The sequence below is a fragment of the Brassica napus genome, chromosome C6, assembly GCF_020379485.1.
Source record: "Brassica napus cultivar Da-Ae chromosome C6, Da-Ae, whole genome shotgun sequence".
Classification (NCBI taxonomy): Eukaryota; Viridiplantae; Streptophyta; class Magnoliopsida; order Brassicales; family Brassicaceae; genus Brassica; species Brassica napus.
Window position 1 is genome coordinate 41,230,006 of NC_063449.1, and position 24,499 is coordinate 41,254,504.

The 24,499-nt window shown below is 37.2% G+C and overlaps 5 protein-coding genes across 6 annotated transcripts; 2 read left to right on the plus strand and 3 right to left on the minus strand.

The window, feature by feature from the left end:
* Positions 1-56: 56 nt before the first annotated feature.
* Positions 57-815, minus strand: LOC125588530 (secreted RxLR effector protein 161-like). Its single transcript, XM_048759924.1, has one exon. The coding sequence runs from the start codon at positions 813-815 to the stop codon at positions 57-59; it is 759 nt and encodes a 252-aa protein (XP_048615881.1).
* Positions 816-6,909: 6,094 nt separating this feature from the next.
* LOC106406873 (lysine-rich arabinogalactan protein 19) lies at positions 6,910-7,956 on the plus strand. Its single transcript, XM_013847615.3, has 2 exons — positions 6,910-7,649; positions 7,744-7,956. The coding sequence occupies exons 1-2, from the start codon at positions 6,966-6,968 to the stop codon at positions 7,837-7,839; spliced, it is 780 nt and encodes a 259-aa protein (XP_013703069.2). The 5' UTR covers positions 6,910-6,965; the 3' UTR covers positions 7,840-7,956.
* Positions 7,875-8,855, minus strand: LOC106406874 (mitochondrial protein import protein ZIM17). The gene is made up of 4 exons (XM_013847616.3): positions 8,617-8,855; positions 8,428-8,539; positions 8,228-8,362; positions 7,875-8,128 (listed from the first exon to the last, which is right to left on the minus strand). The coding sequence occupies exons 1-4, from the start codon at positions 8,754-8,756 to the stop codon at positions 8,021-8,023; spliced, it is 495 nt and encodes a 164-aa protein (XP_013703070.2). The 5' UTR covers positions 8,757-8,855; the 3' UTR covers positions 7,875-8,020.
* A 654-nt stretch (positions 8,856-9,509) lies between these two features.
* On the minus strand, positions 9,510-13,759 carry LOC106402596 (phosphate transporter PHO1 homolog 1-like). 2 transcript variants are annotated; one of them, XM_013843363.3, is made up of 13 exons: positions 13,169-13,759; positions 12,779-13,082; positions 12,528-12,683; positions 12,229-12,452; positions 12,066-12,137; positions 11,779-11,908; positions 11,368-11,491; positions 11,023-11,272; positions 10,780-10,929; positions 10,537-10,689; positions 10,151-10,429; positions 9,930-10,066; positions 9,510-9,836 (listed from the first exon to the last, which is right to left on the minus strand). In XM_013843363.3, the coding sequence occupies exons 1-13, from the start codon at positions 13,391-13,393 to the stop codon at positions 9,746-9,748; spliced, it is 2,295 nt and encodes a 764-aa protein (XP_013698817.2). In that variant the 5' UTR covers positions 13,394-13,759; the 3' UTR covers positions 9,510-9,745. The 2 variants fall into 2 exon arrangements, with proteins under 2 accessions (XP_013698817.2, XP_013698816.2); XM_013843362.3 differs by having other exon boundaries at positions 12,229-12,683.
* Positions 13,760-22,157: 8,398 nt separating this feature from the next.
* LOC111204057 (extensin-like) lies at positions 22,158-22,902 on the plus strand. Its single transcript, XM_048759925.1, has 3 exons — positions 22,158-22,491; positions 22,615-22,703; positions 22,795-22,902. The coding sequence occupies exons 1-3, from the start codon at positions 22,158-22,160 to the stop codon at positions 22,900-22,902; spliced, it is 531 nt and encodes a 176-aa protein (XP_048615882.1).
* Positions 22,903-24,499: the final 1,597 nt, after the last annotated feature.

Sequence of the window (24,499 nt, forward strand, 5' to 3'; positions counted from 1 at the left end):
ATTAGTATTTGTTATCCAACTTACTTTAGGATAACTTGTTGTCTAAGCAATAAAGCTTATCCAACATTCACCCCCTTAAGCTTCATGTTCTTTTGAGCTAGATCTTGTACACAGATCTTCTCCCTCATCTCTCTGAATAGTGTCTTCGCCAATGCTTTAGTAAGTACGTCCGCGAGTTGTTCCTTGCCAGGGACGTGTTCTACATCAAGTTGATCACTCTCAATGCATTCACGTATGAAATGAAATCTCTTGTGGATGTGCTTGCTTCTTCGATGAAACACTGGGTTCCTAGTTAGTGCAATAGCTGACTTATTGTCGATTCTGATCAATGTCTTCTCATCTTTTCTTCCTGTGATCTCAACCAACAATTCTTGAAGCCAGATGGCTTGCTTAGCAGCTTCTGTAGCGGCGACAAACTCTGATTCACAAGAGGAGAGAGCAACTATCTCTTGCTTTTGTGAACACCAGGTTATAGGTGTATCTCCAAAGCAAAATAAGTGGCTAGTGGTACTCTTACCATCGTCTATGTCAGTATTATGACTACTGTCGCTATAGCCGACAAGTTTCTTAGTTCCTCCTTTCTTATATACCAAGCCGAAACCAAGAGTGCCTCGTAAATATCTCAAAACTTGTTTAAGGGCATTACCGTGTGACTCTCGTGGAGAGTGCATATATCGGCTTAGTAGACCAACCGAGAAGGCTAGGTCAGGTCTTGTGTGGAGGAGATACCGAAGACAGCCAATCCTTCGTCTGTAGACAGTTGCGTCTATCTCTGGTTCTTCTGTTGATTTGGATAGCTTGAGACCGAATTCCATAGGTATTAGTGTCGGGTTGCAAGTATTCAAGCCTGCTTCCTCCACTATACGCTTTGCATACGCTTCCTGTTTGATCTCAATTCCTGATGGCACTTATCTTACTTCAATGCCGAGATAGTAACTTAACTTTCCAAGATCAGACATCTCAAATTGCTTTGACATTGATACCTTGAACTCCATGATCGCTGAGAGCTTATTGCCGGTGATGAAAAGGTCATCTACATATATAGCTACGATCAGAAGTGACTCTCCGTCTTGCTTACGATAAACAGAACTTTCCTTTGAGCACTTGTTGAACTTCAACCTTCTTAAAATCTGATCAAGCTTAGTGTTCCAACATCTCGGAGCTTGTCTTAACCCGTATAAAGCCTTTGATAATTTGAAAACTTTATGTTCTTCTCCCTTCTTTTCAAATCCTTCGGGTTGAGATACATAGACATCTTCGTTTAGTTCTCCGTGTAGAAACACAGTTTTGACGTCCATATGGTGAATCTCCCATTGGTTTGCAGCAGCTAACGCGGTTAAGAGTCTGATAGTCTCAAGCTGTGCTACTGGAGCGAATGCTTCTTCGAAGTCAATACCTAGTTCTTGAACATAACCTTTTGCGAGAAGCCTAGATTTGAACTTGTTGATTGAACCATCTGCGTTTCTCTTTATCTTGAACACCCACCTGAGTCCAATGACTTTCACACCTGGTGGCTTTTCAACCAGTATCCACGTTTCATTTTTGTTTATAGAATTGATCTCATCTGAACAAGCATCTTTCCATCGCTTGTCTTTACTTGCTTCTTTGTAGTTGATCGGTTCGTCATTAAGAATGAGAAGTAACATCTCACATTCCATATCTGCAATCATGATGTAGTCTTTAAGGTGAGTTGGCTGTCTAGTTTCTCGGGTTGATCGTCTTGGTCCTTGTGTAGTGTCATGCTCTTCGGCATGTTCTGTTTCGGCATGCTCTGTTTGTTCTTCGGCATGTTCAGTTGTTGCTTCAGTTTGAGTACTGCTAGCTTGTTGATTACTGATGGTGAACGGACCGTAGCCTTCATCATTAGTAAGTCCCCATGATAGATTAAACATACCAGAACCTCTGTCTTCAACCTGTTTCGCTCCCTTCCAATTCCAACACTCATTCTCGCTGAAAATCACATCTCTGCTTACAATTATCCTTCTCGAGCTTGGATTATAAAGCCGGTAAGCTTTAGATCCAGGTTCTATGCCGAGGTGGACAAGAGATTGTGATCGATCATCAAGCTTCTTTAGGTGGACCGAGTCAACTTTTGCGTGTGCAACGCAACCAAAAACCTTTATATGACCAACATTCGGTTTTCTTCCTTTCAGGCTCTCGTATGGAGTTTGATCCTTTAAGGCTCGTGTAGGCACTCTGTTGATCAAGTACGTTGTGTGTCTGACGGCTTCGCCCCACATATAATTGGGTACACCTTTGGCTTTCAACATACTCCGCGTCATCTCCATCAAGGTGCGGTTTCTTCTCTCGACAACGCCGTTTTGTTGCAGTGTGTAAGGGGCTGTGAGATGGCGCCTTATGCCATTGCTGCTACAGAACTCTTGAAACCTTGCTGAAGTGAACTCACCCCCCTATCTGTTCTCAGGGTTCCAATCTTCTTGTTGACTTCTTTCTCAACAAATATCTTGAATGATTTGAACTTTTCATAAGCCTCTCCTTTATCTTTTAAGAATATGGACCACATATACCTTGTGCAGTCGTCTATAATCACAAATATGAACTTGTTGTTTGCGAGCGTGGCTGGCGATATAGGTCCACATAAGTCTGCGTGAAGAAGTCCAAGTGCTTGTGATGATCTAAAAGATGTTGCTTGAGGGAAGGATAATCTAGTTTGTTTTCCAACTAGACAAGAATCACAGAGCTGATTGTCTCCTTTTATATCTGGTAAGCCAACTACCATCTCTTTCGTAGACATAGCTTTCATGGTCTGGAAACTGATGTGTCCAAGTCTCTCATGCCATCTCCATGGAACTTCTTCAATCTTTGCGTGTAGACAAGTAGGTTTACCAATCTTAAGAGATATCTTATACAATCGGTTTGAACCTCTCTGAACTTTTGCAAGTAACCTTCCACTGTTATCTTTCATGGTAAGATGATCACCTCTCAGTCTTATATCGCAGCCCTGCTCAGTAGCTTGACCTAAGCTTATTATGTTACTCTTAAGCTCAGGAAAATAGTAGATATCCGGAAGAAGTTTTTGTTCCCCTGTCTTTGCTTCGAACAGAATAGAACCTTTGCCTTCAATGTTGATGTAGGAACCATCTCCAAATCTAACTTTTCCTTTTATCTTCTCGTTGATCTCAGAGAAAAAAGATCTTTCACCGGTCATATGATTACTGGCACCATTGTCTAAGTACCAGAAACCTTCTTCATGCCTTTCACGAGAAGTAATCTTCTCTTCATTGAGAAATACAATCTCATGCATAAGCAGCGTGATATCAGCTTTCTCCGTCTCTGCAACATTCAACTCTTGATCATCCTGTTTCTTTTCAGGACATACAGAAGCAAAGTGACCTTTATTCTTGCAGTTGTAGCAAACAATCTGAGAGTAATCTCGTTTTTCTTTGTTTCTCTCCTGCGAGTTGTTTCTACCACGGCCCCTTCCTGCCTCCACGACCACGACTCTGATTGTGACCTCTCCCTCGTCCTCTCGTATCATTAGAACTTGAGAGCAACAGATTCCCTTGAGGATCTTGAGATTCTTGAGCTTCTTTAAGTTTTACTCGTTCCTCAAAAGCCTTGAGTCTACCAATGACATCTTCGTATGAAACTGTATTCAAATCTAGCAGTTGCTCAAGCGACGCTGTTATGTGAATATATTTCAGTGGTAAGCTATCAAGAAACTTCTTTACTACTTTAGATTCCTCGATACTTTGTCCTAAGGTAGATGCTTTAGAAGTAAGCTCAGTTATCTTGGTGGAGAAGACATCAATAGTATCCGAGTCGTTCATCCTCAGCCGATCAAATTCATTTAACAGAGTTTGTAGACGAGCTGTTCTTACACGTTCAGCTCCAAGATTTCTGGTTTTAATAGCTTCCCAGATATATTTTGGTGAGTCATCTTCTCCTGTTTGTAAGACCAGACTTTCAGGTAGAGATTGAAATAACAAAGCTATTGCGACATCCTTCTTCTCTTCATCTTCGGTTCCAGGATCGATAGATTCCCAAACTTTATGAACACGCAAGAGCACCTTCATTCTCTTTGCCCATACCGTGTAGTTAGTTGAGTTCAGCATTGGGCAGACAATTGTGTTCGAAATTCCTTCTTTCCGACCTACTCCCTTCGTCTCTATCAATGCTTTCGAATCTGCCATGGCTTCCTCGTATTAAGCTTGCAATAACACAAAAGAAACCTAGAGGCTGTGATACCAAAATAAAGTCACCAAGAACACAATGTATAATAAAACCTTTTGCTTTGTTTTATTAATCTTTCTTAACTTTCTTTTCTAATGTTGTAGAGATCATCCTTAGATTGTATCTCTATATATAAGTAATAGAAAACCTTAGCTTTATCCTATTACAATATGATCTAGGAAATCTTAGACTTATCCTAAACCTATTAGTATTTGTTATCCAACTTACTTTAGGATAACTTGTTGTCTAAGCAATGAAGCTTATCCAACACAAGTTAAGAAAGACAAATACCTAGAAGTGAGTTAACTTCAACAAATGTAAAAGAACATTAAAATTTTAAAATAATAGAAAATGATAAACAAAAGCAAAGACGATGGACCACACACAAAATAATAGCAAGTGAGCAGGACGAAAAATGGAAAAAGAAGAAGAAAGGGATACGAAAAATAGTTGGTAAAATATAACTGCCACAATACTAGAAAAAGAGCATAGAAATGGGAAGGCAAACAGAGAAGCCTAATTGGCTAATGTCCAACGCATGTCACTCTACCTACAAATCTCAGTGGTCCTTAACTTCTACTTCTAACCAACCTCTTGAGTACTATTATCTAGAAAATGCATACATACAAATAAGTCACGTAACAAAACCATTACTGACATCACCATGTTATATCATCATGCCTTTATAAAATTAACAAACATTGTTTTAGTCGTGATATACAGAAGATAACAGCTATCGGACCAATAATCTGCCTTAATGATAGGAGATATTTTTCGTACCAATTGTTTATTTTTAATATTTTACTTACTATCCTTTATTTTTGGGACGCGGAGAATTTCATGTAACAAAGAGCTCAAGACCAGATGGTAAGGCCCCTTGCTTCCCTAGTGTGTGGGTGGGTTTTTGTTTTTGAAGAAACAATATTTATGAGAAGATGTCACTTTCTAAAATTCTTATTGGATTAGGTATTTTTTGGAACTGCGTTATTAAAAACTACCCACTTTCTACAATCTGTTCATTAAAAACTTGTCAAAAATATGTTCTGGTCTATCAAAACTTGCTCATCACTTAGTAATAATGCTCCTTTTTAACTAAACACTTAAACTTAGTCGATTAGAAACCAAAACTAGTATATATTTTGCACATATATATATATCTTACAAGTAACTCATCCATAGACAAGTTTATAGGTGCTAGATCTCGAAGCTGGACATGTTTTGATAGAACATAACGTACTTTTGAACAAGTTCTGATAGAAAATATCAAAAGTGGTAGTTTCTAATACTTTTTTTTCTTAATATGGTAGATCCAGAAGATTTTGTTTTAAAAGGGCTGAATGAGGAAAAACCTAAATAGTGTAATAAAATAATTATACAAGAGGAATTTAACACTTTTGATTTATTGTAGTACTGATTCATTGTAACGTCTCGATCCGTCAACGTGAGCCCATGTACCTATTCTTATCAATGGGTTTCACCCTCTTCGATATCTTGCGCGTTATCGAAAGAGTTCAAAAGAACTGATATAACCCTGTAACATGATCATATCCCATATTTTGTCCTAACTCATACGATATTAAGATTGATCAGCAATCCGCAATCTGATAGGTTATCCATTTTTTAATTAGTCCAGTTCAAACATATTCAAATGGTTAACTGGAAAATCAAGTGTATTTTATATCAGAGGTAACCAACATCAATTTTTATGTCTTTTCTATTTAATCTACTAATTACTGGGGTATTACGTACGTTGATCCCACAGTCCGCAATAGCATCTCCAGCTACTGAGACTCTAACCCTACCTTAACTTCTGACATGCTTTTTTGGTTTTCAACTTCTTAAGACCTAGTCTGCTTGATATCACGGATTGATGGTCTTCTTCAACAATCTCTCTGCATGATTGCGATCTCTTCCTCCTCTATGCTGTTTATACTTGGACAAAGTATTTTCTTCTATTTCCTAATCTATTGAAGTATAAAATCTATGGGTCTTTGCCCGTAGCAAACACTATCTGGCCTGGGCTGTATCATCTTTGTATCTTTTTATTTAAATAGCAAACTTATCCTCAAAAACAAATATACCACCATAATTACAAATTACAATATCGGCCTAATCACTTTCAATATGTTAGATGAAGCCCAGTATATTCAACAAGCCCATTATATTTTTAGTCTCGACTTTAATTTTATTAACTCAGATCCACCTACTCCTACCGGTCATTATCCCTTGAAACTCCTGAACAAGATGGCATCAGATCTTACCGGGCGCTTTTATGTCAGTAGAAGAAGCTTACCTCCAAATCCTCAGTGTTTATGTATGTTTAACGCAGCCAAAACACGTAAGTAATATTAATTCCCAGTGTCTTTTTGTTCATTGTAATGCCATTGGTTGTAACATTAATGCACAACTTCAACTGAACACTACCAATAAAAACGTTTGTGAAAAAAAGGTAAATGTTATTGCCAGTGATCTAGACTCGTTACCAGTTTTAGGTCGGAAGGAAGCATCAGTCCCATTTTGTTTATGGTTAACACGTTTTTTAGTTGATTAGTGCGTAATAATGACCTGAAATTATAGCCTATTCTCCACTACAGTTAGAAGCAACGTAGCATTCTGATGAAGACTTGATCTGTTTAAACCACACCTAACCCATCGTTGCACCAAACTTTCTTTTTTTCATTCATACTTCAAGAAATCTCAATGCTCCTAAACTCTTTATATAACACACAATACTTCACCAATTGTGACTTGGAGCTTCCATCTCAAACACAATGGATTCAACTTCAATCATTTGGTCTCTTCTATTAGCTTTTGCTCTTATCTCTCCCTTTAGTGTCAATGCACAAGGACCTGCCGCTTCACCAGCAACCCCCACCACCACTACTCCTCCTCCAACCATCACTGTTCCTCCTCCAACCACCACTGCTCTGCCACCAACAACCACTGCTACGCCACCAACAACCACTGTTCCCCCCCCAACAACCACTGCTCAGCCTCCAACAACAGTCGTTCCGCCCGTTTCAGCTACTCCGCCACCAGCAACACCGACTACACCTCCACCAGCAGTTACTCCAACTTCATCACCACCAGCTCCAAAGGTTGCACCAGTAATCAGTCCAGTAACTCCACCTCCACAACCACCACCAAGCCCGCCCGTTTCAGCTCCAACCGTCTCACCACCACCAGCTACACCACCACCTGCACCGGCCTCTCCTCCACCGGCGTCACCACCTGCACCAACTTCTCCACCACCAGCACCAGCCTCACCCCCTCCAGCGCTTACGCCAATAACTCTACCACCAGCTCCAGCTCCTGCTAAGCACAAGAAAAAGCACAAACACAAGCGGCATCACCATGCCCCGGCTCCAGCACCAACTCCTCCAAGCCCTCCATCTCCTCCAGTTCTAACAGATTCCCAGGACACTGCTCCAGCACCATCACCTTTTCAGAACGCGGTAGCACTCAAACTAGAATCTTGAAACGAAACACACTCTCACTCACCAAACTGAGTTTTATAACCTTTTTTTAATTTATTCTCTGGTTTTACAGAACGGAGGAAATGCATTGAACCAGCTACAAGGAAGAGTAGGAATGTGGCTCACTACCGTAATGGGAACTCTTGTTCTTCTGGCTATGGCAGCCTAAATTTTCTAACTCTTCTGCTCTATATCACCTATGTATCCACTTGAAAAACTACATTTTTTTCCCCATTGTATACCAACACATTGATTAAAAAAAAATAATACATTTTTTTCTCTATTATTTGCGGAAAATATGTTATTTCTAATCATATCTAAGAAGAAGAAAGAAAGAAAAAAAAAACAAATCAAATTTGATCAGTAGTTGAATCCTTGGAGGTTTCTTTGCGGAAGTCATACTCAACAATGAGACCAAGATTGTCAACCAGTTTATGATGCTTAAGACATCCTCCACACTGCCAAAGAGAAGAAGAAAAGAACCCTTTAAAGACTATCAAACCAACCAAAATGACTATGTTTTGTCTCTCGGACAATTAAACAAACATGTGGTGTACCTGGACAAAGACAAGGCCACGCTCATAAGCCAAACGATTGATAAGCCGTTTAGTTCTCTCTCCGCATGAGTTGCAACTGAACTCCACTTGCAAACTTCTCCTTGGCAGCTTAATATCTACAGAAGCAACCTGTCCCTGCATTAACAAAGTCTCAGACAGAGACACAAACACCATCAAAGACCAAACTTAAATTGAGTTACCTCCTCTTCTGGGTTTAACTCGGAATCATCATCAGTGAGAGACCCAAAAACAGAAAACAACCGATTCCTTTGCTTGCGTGCTACCTCCTCTACCACTCGAACAGTTCTTGACCTGAAAGAAACATCAAAAAGGATGCAACTTTAGGAGATTTTCGTGACCCATGAAAGGAAAGAGTTAAGCTTTGGGACCTGTGTTGAAGAGCAGATACAGGGTTTCGCTTGTAGGAGAGAAGATGCGGCTTGTGGAAATTGATTGGCTTTCGATTAAAAGTTATCGGAGAATAGGTTGGAGCCAAAGCCGGGGACAAACAAGCCACCTTATTCGCCATGTTATCGCGTCCTTTGTCTGTCTCACGGCGTTGCCTCTATCGGAGAGCTCAGTAAATGGTAAGCTCTAGACGGAGTTGATTTCTACTGTTTCTAACGTCTCAGATCCGGCCACGTCATTAGACATAAATAAAACTAACTCTGTTTCGTAATAAAAGAGTGAGCCACTCATATTAATTAAATCATGGTTTATTTTTAACTAAAAAAATTTCATGCACAGTTAAGAATAATATATTCCATTGATAAAAAAAAATATATATTCCATCTGTTTCGCAAAAGATAAAATTTTCTTAAAACATTGTTTCAAAATACATATTTTATACATTTATATTTTTATAATGTAATAATGAAAAATTATTAACTTTCAAAAATTAGTTGTTCTTAATTATTTTTATTGGTTAAAATTTATAAACAATAATTAATCACAAAAACACATTTATCAAAAAATCTAATATATTTTCTTAATATGTGTAAAAGGTAAAAACATCAAAATATACATATTTTAAACAGAAAAATATTATTTTAAAATAACATAGATACATCACATATTTTTCAAGTTATGATTTTAGTCGATAACACAAAATTAAACAATATTACAAAAAAAAATTGGATTTGGATTTGGATTTGGTTATCTCTACATTAACCCTTTTTTGTCAAGTGCAATAAAAAAAATAAACCCTTATTATCAACACTCAAACTTTTTATGTAGATGAAGTTGCAAAATAATTTAACCCGCAATTTTCAAGAAAATATGATAGTAAAACTTATCTCATTTTTTTTCAATTTTTAATGGTCAAGAACAATGAAGAAAATAGGGAGAAGTACGAGTCTTTATAGTTACATCAATTTTCGGACAAGAATAATTAATATTTAAAGATTCTTGATCAGATCACAAAATATGGTTGATCAAGAAAAGAACAAATCCTTCCCTCCCTTCCCTTGTTCTTTCAAATCTATGACAAAGCTAATAATATACATTGATTCGGTCAGATCAGTCTTCTTCATCAACCTCTCTGAAAGGAAGCGGTACTGTCTTCACAGCTCGAAACTTCCCTGCATTATTTAGATGCTCATTCTCCAATCTGCAACATTGGTTTTGTTTTTCATCCATCAGTATATATATCCTGAATCTGATACCAAAAAAAAGATCCTTAAAAAAGGAAGAATAGTTTTACCGGTAAAAGTTCCAATGTCCTCTCCTGATAACTTCAAGAGCAGCCAAGAATAATCCTGTGACTCTATAATCCACATGCTCAAAACTTGAGTGCAAAACTGTTTGTAGCCATGCCAACCTCAGAACAAGATTTAGAACCTACAAAAGAAATAACAGTTAAAGATTGTTAATAAGTTTATATTTATGTGTGAACTTTAGTGTTAAGAGATTTGGATTATGTACCATAGAGAAGTAGTAAATATATTTTTGGCGAAGCATGAGTTGGTTTCTAAGCCAAGGGTTATTGGAATTATGTTGAAGTAAACCCCAATCTTTTACAAAGTCCCAGTACAATTGGTAAACTGTGGCTATACTTGACATAGCCACCACAAGGCAGAGCCAACCAGTGCTCCTCTCTTTCTCGTATGCCACTTTGGTTCCAGCTGCTAACATGGCTGAGACGTACTTCCCTAGGTTCACTAGGTGGCTCATTTCGCCTTCGTCAAACCACCTCCTTGCACACTGTCGCAGAGACTTTTTTCAGTATTTTTATAAAGTGGAGACCCTAACTTGGAAAACAAGAAACAGAAACTTGGGAAAGAAGGAATCATGTTTAGTTTAGATTTTACCTGCATAGCTCTCCAGTAGTACGGGAGGAATGAAACTGCGTAGGCAAGATCTCTGTAGTACTTGACTCTCATACAATATCCATAGTCCTGTGTTGCGTAGCTGCCGGTTATATAGTAGCAGGCTATGTATTCAAGGTTCCTTAGCATCGGTACCTGTGAGAATAAAGTTAACCCATTTTCAAATATCAGATTCAGATTTTTAGCTCCGTTTGGGTTCATGAACTTGTGATTTAAGGTTAGTACCTGGCTGCAAAGTTGATCAGCCATGAAGAAATCGAGCATCACGACTTTGTAAAGAGGTGAGAACACAATGTTTCTGATTACTGTTATAAGCCGGTAACGGCTCGACTTGTAGAAAATGTTTAAGGGACAAATCAGTATTAAGAAGAAGACCTGCAAAACCACCAAAAGAACCAAACAGATATAGATTTGAAATTTACAAAAACAAAATACATGATGAAGAGTGACTAGTGTTTGTATATTTACCAGTAATAGAAGGCCAGGGATCACTTGGACTTGCCGCAAGGAGTAACCTTTTGCGAGAAGCAAGAGATGAACAAACATGACACCAACTATCACAGACATTGAAGCGGTACAAATCAAGAAAACATCTCTGAACTTGAGCTCATTTTTGGACCCAAGTTCGAAGATGAAACTATAGTTTATCCTCGCTTTTCGCCACATAAATATGTTGCAACCGTACAAGAATAAGTGCAGAAACAAGAGCCCAAACATGCTGTATAACACCAAAAAAATATCAAATTGGTATTAGCTTATATTTGATTAATATCTCCTCTTTATAATGATTAAGTTTTTAATGAGATCACTCGCCTAAGTACAGGATATGCAGTTTCCATGTAGAAAGTGTTCTCCGAGTGTTTTCTATACATTCCAGTCAAATGAGCCACAATGATGTAGCCAGCAAGAAGAGCAACAAAGCAACCAGTGAATAGACCTGAATAAAGATTAAACCAAACCCATTTAGTCTCAAATTAATCATAATTCATAAATCTACAAAGATTCTTCAGGAGACAGGATAATGTTTTCAACAGAGAGTATAACAAAACCTGACCCTCTTAGTTCTCCACCCAAAAAAACCTAAAAAATATTAAAGGTTGCATTGTGGAATCCTAATGTGTATGTGTGTGATGGGGTCCAAAGGCTTTTTTATTTTGGAGTGCTTGCAAGTGCCAAAAATAAAAATGTCACAACATCAACAGGTAAAATGTTAAAAGGGCTCACCAATGAAGAAGGTGACAGAGTGAGACTCTTTACGGTGGTGCGGTTTCAGATATTTCATCGCCTTTCTGCGATTTTCTCCTGCGAAGTGCTTGATGAACCATTCTTCAACTTCATCTGATAGATTTATCACCTGTCATGTCCAAAGATTACAATCATTATTATTTTTTTTGTATTTTTTCATATTCAAAGAAAGTATATGATAAAGTGATAAGACAAGAGCGTAGGTATCAATTTTCCGCTTGCACATACTTGAAACACACAAAATCTAAAGTAGAGTTTCAAGTTACCTTGTCTGAACTGTTGAAGTAAGAACTCTCCACCACTTTGAGATAAATTGGAAGGATTTGTTTTCCAGTAACCTGAAACATGAAAGTATTGGTCTTATAATTGATTTTTTTTTTTTTTTTTATAAAAACTTTGGTTAAAAAGTTGCTTTGATTTAAGGATTACCTTATCAAATTTCTTGAGAATGTTCATGAAGGCTAACATGTTCAAGCTTCTGTAAGTTTTGAGATAATTTAACCCTTTGTAGAGTTCTGTCAAAGCTCCTTTGATCATTTTCTCAGCATGACTTAGCTTTTTCTTGCTGATTCTCAGCTTGTTGACTCCATCTGGACCACATTTCTTGGACGATGACTGGTTGATCAAATCTTCTTTGATCAAGTAACTTATAGCTGAGAATGTACGAGAAGGGTTTGTCAATGGAATCTTTATCTTGAGATTCTTCCCTTGACAGTTGAAAACCCTACCAGAAACCGTCCTCAGCTTGGAGTCCTCGCTGTTGATCTTGATCGATTCTTCTGATCTTGGGGTCTCCAATGCTCCTACTCCATTGTTCTCCAAATCGTCTAAGCAAGATTCTTGAAGTTGCATTTGATCTGTTCTGCTCCTAACGGAGTCTTCCTCTGTTTCAAGAAACAGAGCAAACTAAGTAAACCAATTCTTGAAATCCAAACAATTAACCAATGAACTTTGAGATTTTATAGTATCTTCTTATTACCGCATGAGATGGTGCATGATATGGAATCGTCTTCCTTTGATTCTTGAGTAGACTCTCCATTGGCTTGCTTTTGTTTGAAAGCATCTTTGAGCTCAATGAGTATCTCCATTTGCTTCTTCATACACTCTCCTCTCTCCAAGAACTCTTTCTCCTTTGTCTTGTAGAACTGGTTCACTTTGTTAAGCTGTGTGTCCAGACACACAAAAAACTCTTTTGCAGCGTCGGTATCATCAGCAATCTTCTCCAGAAGTTCCGTCTCATACACGTCACTGTTACTTCCAGAAGAGGCAAGCTTTGTATGCACCTGTTCATTATATATAAAATCATTAGTACAAATACAAAATGAAGAATTGATGAAAAATACAAAAGGATGAAGGTCAGTTTTAGTACTTTGATGGCACGAGAGCTTTCGCGTTCCTTGTTTCCGAAAATGGAAAGCTTTCCTAAAGAGGACTTGATGGTTTTGATGAAGGAAGTTTCTGTTTGTTTCTTCTCAACTTTATTGGTAAGCAAATGGATTTTTTTGAGGTCCTTCTTGAGCTGAGAGTAATCGACAAAGGCGTCTTTCCATTCAGGTACAAGCTGCCCCTCGAATTGTTTTGTGAACTTCACCATACCTCTCCTCTCTTAAGTCCTTAAACTCAAAAGAAGAAGAAGAAGAAGAAGAAGAAGAATGTGTGTTTGTTTTGTGAGTGTAGGACAAGAGAGGAGGATGAGATTTGTTTTATAGTGGACAAAAGAAAGGGCAGAGAAAGAGAAGAATATATTTGACTGGGCTTGCTTACTCCTACTGATGATGCCTCACAAAGCACATTCTCAAATATCCTTAGAAACCAAATCTCATGTACTAATTTTTATCCTATGCTTCTTCCACTTGTGCTTTAAGGGAGGTAAATCTTGTCTCATGTAGGGACCCTAGATTCTTGCCTCACCGCCGCCGGAGCTTCTTGCACCTCTCTCACCACCTCAAGATGTTTCATCTATGAGTGAAGCTTGTAACGAACTATATAAAAGGTAAGTGTAATTGGGGTATTGTAAATGGGATAACCTGCAATAGTAAGTGGATTGTAATTTAGTAATATTTTGTGTGAAAAAAAAAAGGAAGGAGATAGCTGAAATGGACCAAAAGGAAGTTAGGTGTCGAGAGACACAAAAGGTGAACTCAGATTGGACCAGCTCGATTTCCACTACATTTCTTTCGAATGGTAATGAGATTTTGAAAACATATAAATCTTAAAGAATCAGAAAAGGAAGAAGAAGAACGACCAATCAAATTATGATTTCATAGTTTCATATTGCAATTCCGGATACTGCCAAACCATGTTACAGGAATCAATTGGTGTAAGTGTTTTCCAATCAAAACATGGATTAATGTTCTTTATAATCCACTTCATGAAATACAAATTACAATGAAATTGAAAAAGTGCATATGCATATAGAAATCATTTGTATACTAAATTTCTTTCGTCTATTGCAAAGTTATAACTGGCGGCGATATGTCTCAGCATTAGTTTGAATTGTAATTTCAGTAACAAAATTGTATAAACAGATAAATATGAGAAAATTGTAAAAAAGAAAGAAAGAAAGCGTGATCTATAGCAGCTTCATCTAAAAAAATAATGAAATTGAGATATTACTAAAAATATATAATAATACTTTTAAAAAAATTCAGTGTTCTATTAAAAATAAAAATTAGACACATAACCAAGGACGAACCGGTCTGGTGGTTAAAACGCTTGAACTTTCTATTAAAATCTTAAAAATTACATTTTCATGTTTATTAGGGATGTTTTACTCTTCAAAAGAAAATTAAACCATATGGTATGCACGCTTTAGAGGATATATGTATCAACCAGTTGGTATGTTTCCTAGTCATTCAAAAAACTTAAAAACATGTATGCTATAACATCTATACATTTAGCTGACTGTATTTTGCATAACTAGACAAAATTCCACCTTATAGTATCATAAAGCATATAATTTTGCATTCTAGTGTCCATAGTGGGAAAATGTAATCAAAGTATGAGGTTATATACAAACATTATGAGACTTCAAAGTGTTCACTGAGGAAACAAATATTTCATATAGTTTTATTTCTTTCCATTCTCCAATAATCATGCATTGCAATCTACACATCAGTTTAGATGCCATATTTTCATATTATAATCATTTGTGTTCGGTAGTTTATTATGAAAAAAATTGTGAAATTTTCTATCTGATATTTAGGGAAGAAATTATTACAAAGCACTGGATGCTCATGAAGCTTTATGCACGCGGTTTCTAAGTACGTTTTTGAGCAACCACTCGAATGGATGGCAATGAAAGTGGATCATAATGTGCACAAACATATTCTATTCTCTGTACTACTGCTAATAATTTCTCTGTACTACTGCTAATAATAATAGCAAATATTTTGCGGATAAGAAACTATAATTCAAAGTATTGTCTCCTAAAGGATTTTCGGATAATGAATACATATATTTCACTACTAATGCCTCTTACCTTCTGCCTAATTGGTTACATATTTATTTATTTTATAAGAGAACATAGGGTCAATAAAAGGAAAAATACAATGAAGGCAGCAGGCAGCAGGCAGCAGCATACGGCGGCCTTCCAATTACAGAAAGTCCATATTTAATGGAACATTGCTTTTCCTCATGAAAAGGATACAACCAATTTAAATATAAGCAAAATGTTTAGAAGGGGTAAAAAGTTGAAATATCCTCAAAATTTTAACCGATTATACATTTATACCATAACAAACTGTTTTCATGTATTATCACTTAACAATCGAATCTTTGAAATAGTGAACTATGATAACACAAACTGATTTTTTAGAACTATTTTCTCAAATAGAAGATACTATGTATTTTTTTTACTATCAAGTGGTACCCTAATTTTCTCAGTCGAACTAGTAAACCTAAATCTATACACTATAATAGTTTATTACATAATTAAAATTTCTATAAATTTCTGTAAAAAATTAATAAAAAAATCTGATTCTAAGTTCGCCAATGTAGGATATGTTAAAATAATTAAATTAGAAAAACTAAAAAACTTTTAAGTAAATATATGATCCTATTAAAATTATAAATTAATAATTACTACATATAAATAATTAATTATATAAAGTTAATATAAACATAAAAATACTATTATGTTCTTTTTCAATATAACATTCATCCTTTGTATAATTTTTTTATGATATGTTAAAAATAGGATTTCTGGATTTTTTTTTAAAACTTAAAACTTTGATAAGTTATAATACTAATCGCCTGAAAAAAAATCCTAAAAATTATTTTCTCATTTTTTTCATTTTTTTTGTTCAGTGAATAATTTATATGTTTGCTTTTTTTTTTGAAAATATGCCATAATGTTTGATTTTTTTGGTGGACATATTTTTAGAAAACTATTAGCTAAAATAATATATAATCTCAAATATAATTTTGAATGGAAATTTAATATTTTTATTTGGTTTATATTTTTAATGTTTGGCTATTATTACATTTTAACGTTAGTATTTAAGACATATTGGGTTTAGAATAACTCATAATTATTATAAGATATGAACTTGTTTAACATGATACGAATTATTTTATTATATAATTAATAAACCATTAAATTCTTTTTGACATGTTATGAAATCGGACTTATAGGGTGATCCAATAATTAAAAGCTTGTTTGGTTCACTATCTATTTAAAATTTTAAAATATTGTCGAAAGCAACTGGTCATTTTCCCGAACATGACAGGTCGGGACCTAAATCGATAACTAAAATTAGTATTGATTCAAATGTTTCCATGAGAAAATACGGTAGCACTACAAGAAAACGTAGCAGTAACAACAGCGGTTTACGACGAAATTATTTCCTCGTAACTTTACATGGGCTTTACAACGCAATTACGACGAGACATTATTTCGTCGTAAACTCCATGGTAATTTACGACGAAAGGATTTCTTCGTAAAGTCAATGTAAGTTTACGACGAAAGTACGTGGAATGCGAAATAGTTGTAAACGTTACATCGACATTACAACGAATCATGTTACCGTTATATAAAGGTGAAAACGTGTATTCAATGTGCTTTAACTTACCTAAATTCGTTGTAAAGTCGTTGTAAATGTTCCATGTAAAATCCATGTAAAACTTTTCTTGTAAAATCATTGTTATATTTCTCTATATATATATGTCATTTCCCACAACTCTCTTCTTCACAACACACAACTCTCTTCCTCTCGAACCTGATGGCGTTTAGACTCTGTTCCTCATTCAGCCACCAATTACTATTTCGAAGATGACGATAAGGAACATGAGTCATTCGTCTGTCTGCCAATTCAGTGGAGCGACAAGGAGAAGTGGACGGAAGTGCAGTTGGTTTATACTTGAAAGGAACCTCCGACCATCGTCAAAGGTTCCTCTCAAGTACAAACCAGCTGCACTTCCGTCCACTTTCTCCTTGTCATTCCACTGAATTGACAGACAGACGAACGACACAGGCTCCTTATCGTCGTCTTAGAAATAGTAACTGGTGGCTTAACAACGCAATTACGACGAAACCAACGAAACCAAATTTCGTCGTAAACGCCATGTAATATTACGACGCAAGTACGTCGAAAAGTAAACTTTACATCGACATTACAACGAATCATGTTACCGTTATATTTAGGTGAAAACGTGTATTCAATGTGCTTTAACTTACCTAATTTCGTCGTAAATTCGTTGTAAATAATATGTTAAAACCATGTAAAATCGTTGTTATTTTTCAACTATCCAACTCGAAAATTTCTCTATATATATGTCATTTCCCACAACTCTCTTCCTCACAACACACAAACGGGAGAAAAAAAATCCGAAAAAAATCAGAAAAAAAAAGATTTGAAAAAAAAATCTAAGAAAAAATGGCCGGTGGCGGTAGTATTTACGAGTTACGGAGTTGGATGTATTTGCACAAAGATTCCGACGGGAGGGTGACAAACGCATTTCTGAGCGGGCTAGAGACATTCATGCACCAGGCGGGCTGTACACCGATCACACAGGAAAGCGGTAAGATGTTCTGCCCCTGTCGGAAATGCAAGAATTCAAAATTTGCACGTAGTGAAACTGTATGGAAGCATTTAGTAAACAGAGGATTTACACCACAGTACTACATTTGGTATCAACATGGAGAGGGTTATGGGGGAAATGAAGCTAGTAGTAGTAATAATAATTTTGAGGATGGTCATCATAGTGAAGAACCGAATCATTTGCATAATGAATATAATTATCATCAAGATCATGAGCAGATGGTAGATCATGATAGGGTTCAAGATATGATTAGTGATGCATTTTTAGAAACAACTACAACAATAGCTGATGGAACTGGAAATGTAGAAGAACCTAATTTGGATGCAAAAAGGTTTTATGAAATGCTAGATGCTGCAAATCAACCAATCTACACTGGTTGTAGAGAAGGTCTCTCTAAATTGTCTCTAGCAGCTAGGATGATGAATATTAAAACGGATCATAATTTACCTGAGAATTGCATGGATGCATGGGCGGAGTTGTTTAAAGAGTATTTGCCAGAAGACAACGTGTCTGCTGAATCTTATTATGAGATTCAGAAATTGGTTTATAGTCTTGGGTTGCCTTCGGAGATGATTGATGTTTGCATCGACAACTGCATGATCTACTGGAAAGAAGATGACAAGTTAGAAGAGTGTCGATTCTGCAAAAAACCACGATTCAAACCGCAAGGCCGTGGGAGGAATAGGGTACCGTACCAAAGGATGTGGTACCTACCAATTACAGACAGATTGAAAAGATTATATCAATCTGAGAGGACTGCTGCATCGATGAGGTGGCATGCGGAACATGTCCAGAGAGATGGTGAGGTTGCACATCCATCAGACGCAAGAGCGTGGAAACATTTCAACAAGGTACACGCAGATTTTGCTACAAATATTCGGAATGTCTATCTTGGGTTATGCACCGATGGATTTTCTCCATTTGGAATGTCTGGTAGACAATATTCTTTGTGGCCAGTCATTCTTACGCCGTACAATTTACCGCCGGATATGTGCATGGAACAAGAATTTCTATTTTTGACCATATTAATCCCTGGGCCGAAGCATCCAAAACGGTCTCTTGATGTTTTTCTTCAACCGTTGATAGAAGAGCTAAAGCAATTGTGGTCAGAAGGGGTGTGGACGTACGATTGTTCCTTGAAAAACAATTTTACGATGCGAGCAGTTCTGCTGTGGACGATAAGTGATTTCCCTGCTTATGGGATGTTGTCTGGCTGGACAACACATGGAAGATTATCTTGTCCATATTGTCTTGGATCGACGGATGCTTTTCAACTGAAGAATGGTAGGAAGAGTTGTTGGTTTGACTGTCATCGTCGCTTTCTTCCACTTGCCCATCCGTACAGAAGAAATAAGACATTGTTTCGGCACAAAAAAATTGTCAGAGACGGTCCTCCTCCATATCTCACCGGCCAGCAGATCGAAGCAGACATTGATTATTACGGAGCTCAGGAAACAGTTAAAGTTGGAGGAAATTGGCATGTTCCTGGAAATATGCCTGATGGATATGGTGTGTCTCACAATTGGCATAAGAAGAGTATATTTTGGGAGCTACCCTATTGGAAGGATCTTCTCTTACGCCACAATCTGGATGTCATGCATATTGAGAAGAACTTTTTTGAGAACATCATGAATACATTACTTAACGTCCAGGGAAGACAAAAGATAACAAAAAGTCAAGGATGGACTTACCTGATATTTGCTCAAGAAGTGAGTTACATATCAAGAGCAATGGAAACGTTCCTGTTCCCATCTTCTGGTTGTCATCAGAAGCCAAAACAACCTTGTTTGACTGGGTTGCATCAGAAGTTAAGTTTCCTGATGGTTATGTTTCAAATCTGTCAAAATGTGTTGAACGAGGTCAAAAGTTCTCCGGAATGAAGAGTCATGATTGTCATGTGTTTATGCAACGACTTCTTCCATTTGCTTTTGCCGAGCTCCTTCCAGCAAATGTCCATGAAGCACTTGCAGGTAATTATAAAACGTTAATATATTTACATATGTTATGAAATGTTATTAATTTGATTACTTTTGCAATATACAGCCATCGGCGCTTTTTTCAGAGATCTCAGCACACGTACGTTCAAGGAAGAAGTCATCGAACAACTTCATCATAACATTCCGATCATATTGTGCAACCTGGAGAAGATATTTCCTCCTTCATTTTTTGACGTCATGGAGCATCTAGTTGTCCACCTACCATATGAAGCATTGCTTCGTGGACCTGTTCACAACGGATGGATGTATCCGTATGAGCGACAGATGAAACATTTGAAGGGGAAAGCAAGAAATCTTGCAAAGGTGGAAGGTTCAATAGTTGCGGGAAGTTTGACAGCCGAAACATCTAACTTCACATCATACTACTTTGCTCCAACTGTTCGTACGAGGAAAAGAGTTCCTAGAAGATATGATGATGGTGGAGTACCGACATCATATCCAATTGATGGTGTTCCTGACATTTTCTGCGAAATTGCAAGGTTTGGTGGTAAAACGAAAGAAGTATGGTGGTCATGTGAAGAGGATAAACATAGTGCCCACACTTATATTCTGCTCAACTGCGAGGATGCAATGACCCGTTACTTTGAAAGGTAAATATTTTTGTGAATGTTAATTATATGAATTGCAGTTAATTATGTATGACTTGATTATTTGTTTAATTTGCAGCATGTTTGTATCTCAAGTTGAAGAAGCAATACCAGGAATATCTGCAACTGATGTGGACACACGTAAAGATAAGCACTTTGTCAAGTGGTTAAAATCACAGGTACGTAATATATCTCATACATTGATTAATTAAGTAAGTGTTTTGATACTTCAATATTAATTAAGAATAACTGCTTTTTGCAGGTTGATTACGACGATCCTTATTATCCCGTATGGTTTCACGAATTGGTTCAAGGTCCAGTTGCAAAGGTCACCACATCACCTATGTATTTCACACGAGGATTTACCTTTCACACATACGAGTATGGGAGACATCGGGCAACGAGTAACTACGGAATATGTGTGAAAGGTGAAACGGACTTTTACGGGATCTTGCAGGAGATTATTGAAGTGGAATTTCCGGGGTTATTGAAGCTAAAATGCGTCCTCTTCAAATGTGAATGGTTCGATCCTGTTGTGAACCGAGGGATTCGGTATAACAAATTTGGTGTTGTGGATGTCAATTTTGGGAGAAGATACAACAAATTTGAGCCTTTCATTTTAGCTTCACAAGCCGAGCAAGTAAGCTTCCTTCCTTATCCTCGGCTTCGAACTTCCGGGATAAACTGGTTAGCTGCTATCAAAATTACACCTCGTGGACGCATTGTCGCTGGAGAAGAACCGCCCTTGCAAGAAGAAGACGCTATCAATGAAGTTGAGGTACCAGAACAACCAACTGATGAAATCCTTTTGATCGACCCGCAAAACTTTCAATATGAAGATATTCCCGAAGATGCGACAGATGAAGCACGTGAAGACGAGTTCGAGAGAAGCGACGATGATGATTGTAATGATAGTGATGAGAACGAAAACGATTTAGAGTGATGTAATATTGATGAGAACGAAAACGATTTAGAGTGATGTAATATATGTCTCTGATGTTGTATTTCTCTATTGTAACGTATGTTTAAAGAAATATTGTTTTTTTACCATCCTAATGTATGTGTAACAAATGTTGTTTTATATAATATGTATTTGTGTTAATTTAAAAAAAAATTATTTGGAGTTTTAGGGTTTTAGAGTTTAAGTTGGAGAAAGAGCACAAAGTAGTAGAGAAGAAGAGATATGATGTTAGATGATATGTGACTTTGGGGTTTAGGGATTTCATTCTCGGTGTTTAGGGTTAAGCATTGTAAAATCGTCGTAAACCGATTTTTCGACGTAATTTCGTCGTAAATGGAAAAACGCGGGCCTGGTAACTTCGTCGTAAACGTGGGCCTTGTAAATTCGTCGTAAACCAATGTTTCGACGTAATTTCGTCGTAAATCGAAAAACACGGGCCTGGTAACTTCGTCGTAAATTTAAAAACACGGGCCTGGTAACTTCGTCGTAATGTTACGAGGAAGTTACGAGGAAACCGTTTTTATATATATGGGAGAAGTCTTTCAGACGAGCACTGCTCGTATCTTCCTCCCTAACTCCTCTCCCCCTCTAAGGTAACTTTCTCTCTCTATCTTTTTTTTTTTATAGTTTAGGTTGTTAGTTTAGGTGATTAGTTTAGGGAATTAGTTTAGGTGATTAGTTAACGGAATTAGTTTAGATGATTAGTTTAGAAAATTATTTTAAACAATTCGTTTAGGATATATATTAATTTAATTTTTTTAAATTTTCTAGATGGCTCCTAGACCGAGACCAGCAGCTCCTGCACCTACGTATGCGGATTTGTTTGGCGATGGATCTTCCTCTAGCGGTCCATCGTCTTCTTCCGGGACAGTTCCAGACTCTCACACATCTCGGAGAGTTCCTTCGACCCCTCCTCCTCTTCCATCTCAGATGCCTCCCCCACGAGCTCCACCTGTCGCCCCGGATCAGCCTGCCCCACCGGCTGCAGTTCATCCCGATTTGCGGGTGCCAGCTCATGCACCATTCGCAAGATACACCGTCGAGGATTTGCTTGCCCAGCCCGGACGAGAGGGTTTACACGTTCTGGACCCCGATAGACCCCCAGGTACTTATTGGTAAGTACATAAAATTATTAATTTTAAATTTAAAATCTTTGATCAATTTTTTTAACAAATTTGTTATATTTGCAGGTTTGGGGCTAACAACCGTGTTAGCCGGAGCGTTTCAGAGACGATGAAGGGATATTATGACGGCCCTTATCCCAACTGGACCATGACTCCCGATCACGTCAAGACGACGTGGTTTAAATGTTTTGCGGTAATTATATTTACATATTATTAATATTTATATTGTTAATTAAATAATAATTATTTTTTTTTCTAATCTTTTAAAATGTTTGTTTTTTCAGCAAAGGTGGAACTGGTCCGTAGGAATCACCGAGAGGGTGAAGAGCGAATTTATTGCAAAGGCGAAAACTCGTCTTTGCAACACCGTCTCCGATTGGAAGGACAAGTGAGAGATTTACGGCTATGAGGGGAAGCCGAGCGGGGTCACAAAGGAAGCATGGGATGGCCTCATCACCTATTGGAACGAACCCAGCTCCATCCGCAAAGCCAACTCCTCCTCCGCTTCCCGAAGAACGAGGGATAAAGATGGTCATTTGCCCATGGTTCATAGATCCGGCCAAAAACCTCATGCCGGAATTCGTCTCGAAGCTGTAAGTTTTATTTAAATTTATAATTTTCATTATTTTAAACTTGTATTTATTAATTATATTTAATTTATTTATTATTGTTGTTTATTAGTTGGAGAAGACGGGAGTTTTGCCATCTCTCTCGGACTTATTCAAGATGACTCACGCCTCACCAGATGGGGTTTTTGTGGATCCTGCATCCGAGAAACTCTTCAACGCTGTGGTGTCTCGAGTTGAAGAGCAAGAGACGCAACTTACCCAACAGTCTGCAGATGGATTACCCGTCAAGTTGTCAACCGTAGAGGTCGACCGGATCTTCGAGGAGGTAAAATTTAATAATTTTAATTTTTTTTCTTTATTTTATTATTAACTCTAAATACGGTTTTATATATATACATATAGGTGGCTCCTAGAAAGAAGGGAAGGACGGTTGGAATAGGTTCCGTTAACGAAGTTGCAAGGGCGACTTCGTCATACTATTCGAGACGGGACCAGGACAACGACCAGATGCAGGCTCGCATGGATACCCAGCAGCAGCGTTTGGACTCTCTCGAGGGTTTGCTGGATGTGATGGCGGTGGGAAATCCAACTTTGCAGAGAGCTTTGGCGGAGAGACGAGCAGCTCTCGGGATGAGCCAGCCGGATCCCGAAGCAGGAACGTCTACAGACCCGAACCCCTCAGCCAACTACTTCGATGACCATGATGTTGGCCTTTAGTTTCCTTTTTTAATTTCTTTTGTTTTGTATAAAAAATTTAAATTCTATTTAATTAATGAATTTATAGTTTTTTTAAAAAAATTATTTGGTTTCATATTTAATTTTATTTCAAATATTTTAAATTTTAAAATTATTGTTTTATAAAATTTATATAATTATTATAATTAATTAATATTTTAAATATGGAGATGTAAATTCGTTGTAAAATTCCACGTTAAGTCCTCGTAACGTTTACGAGGAATTTACATGAAGTCGTTGTAAAGTCCTCGTAAAATTTACATCGACTTTACGTGGAAGCCTTACGTGGCTTTTATAACGAACTATTACGAGGTATTTACATCGTCATTTACGAGGGCATTACGATGAATAGTTTCATTCCGCTTTACGAGGAATTGACTTCCTCGTAAACGTAACTAGGACTTTACGACGAAACCTCCGTTACGACGAGCGTTTAACAACAAAACGCGTTTCGATGTTAATTCGTCGTAAAACCCCTATTACGACGAATTTACAACGAATACCGCCCTCGTAAAAAATATGTTTTCTTGTAGTGTAGAAAACAATTTATAGGCTAATAAAACAAATTCTAAGTGGTTTAGTATGACAATTAAATTTTTAAACCAATGAGACAAGAGGATGGTGATGGTCTGAATCGGACCGCATTTATTTATTTATTTTTCTTTTTCTTTTGAGCAGGCTGCAT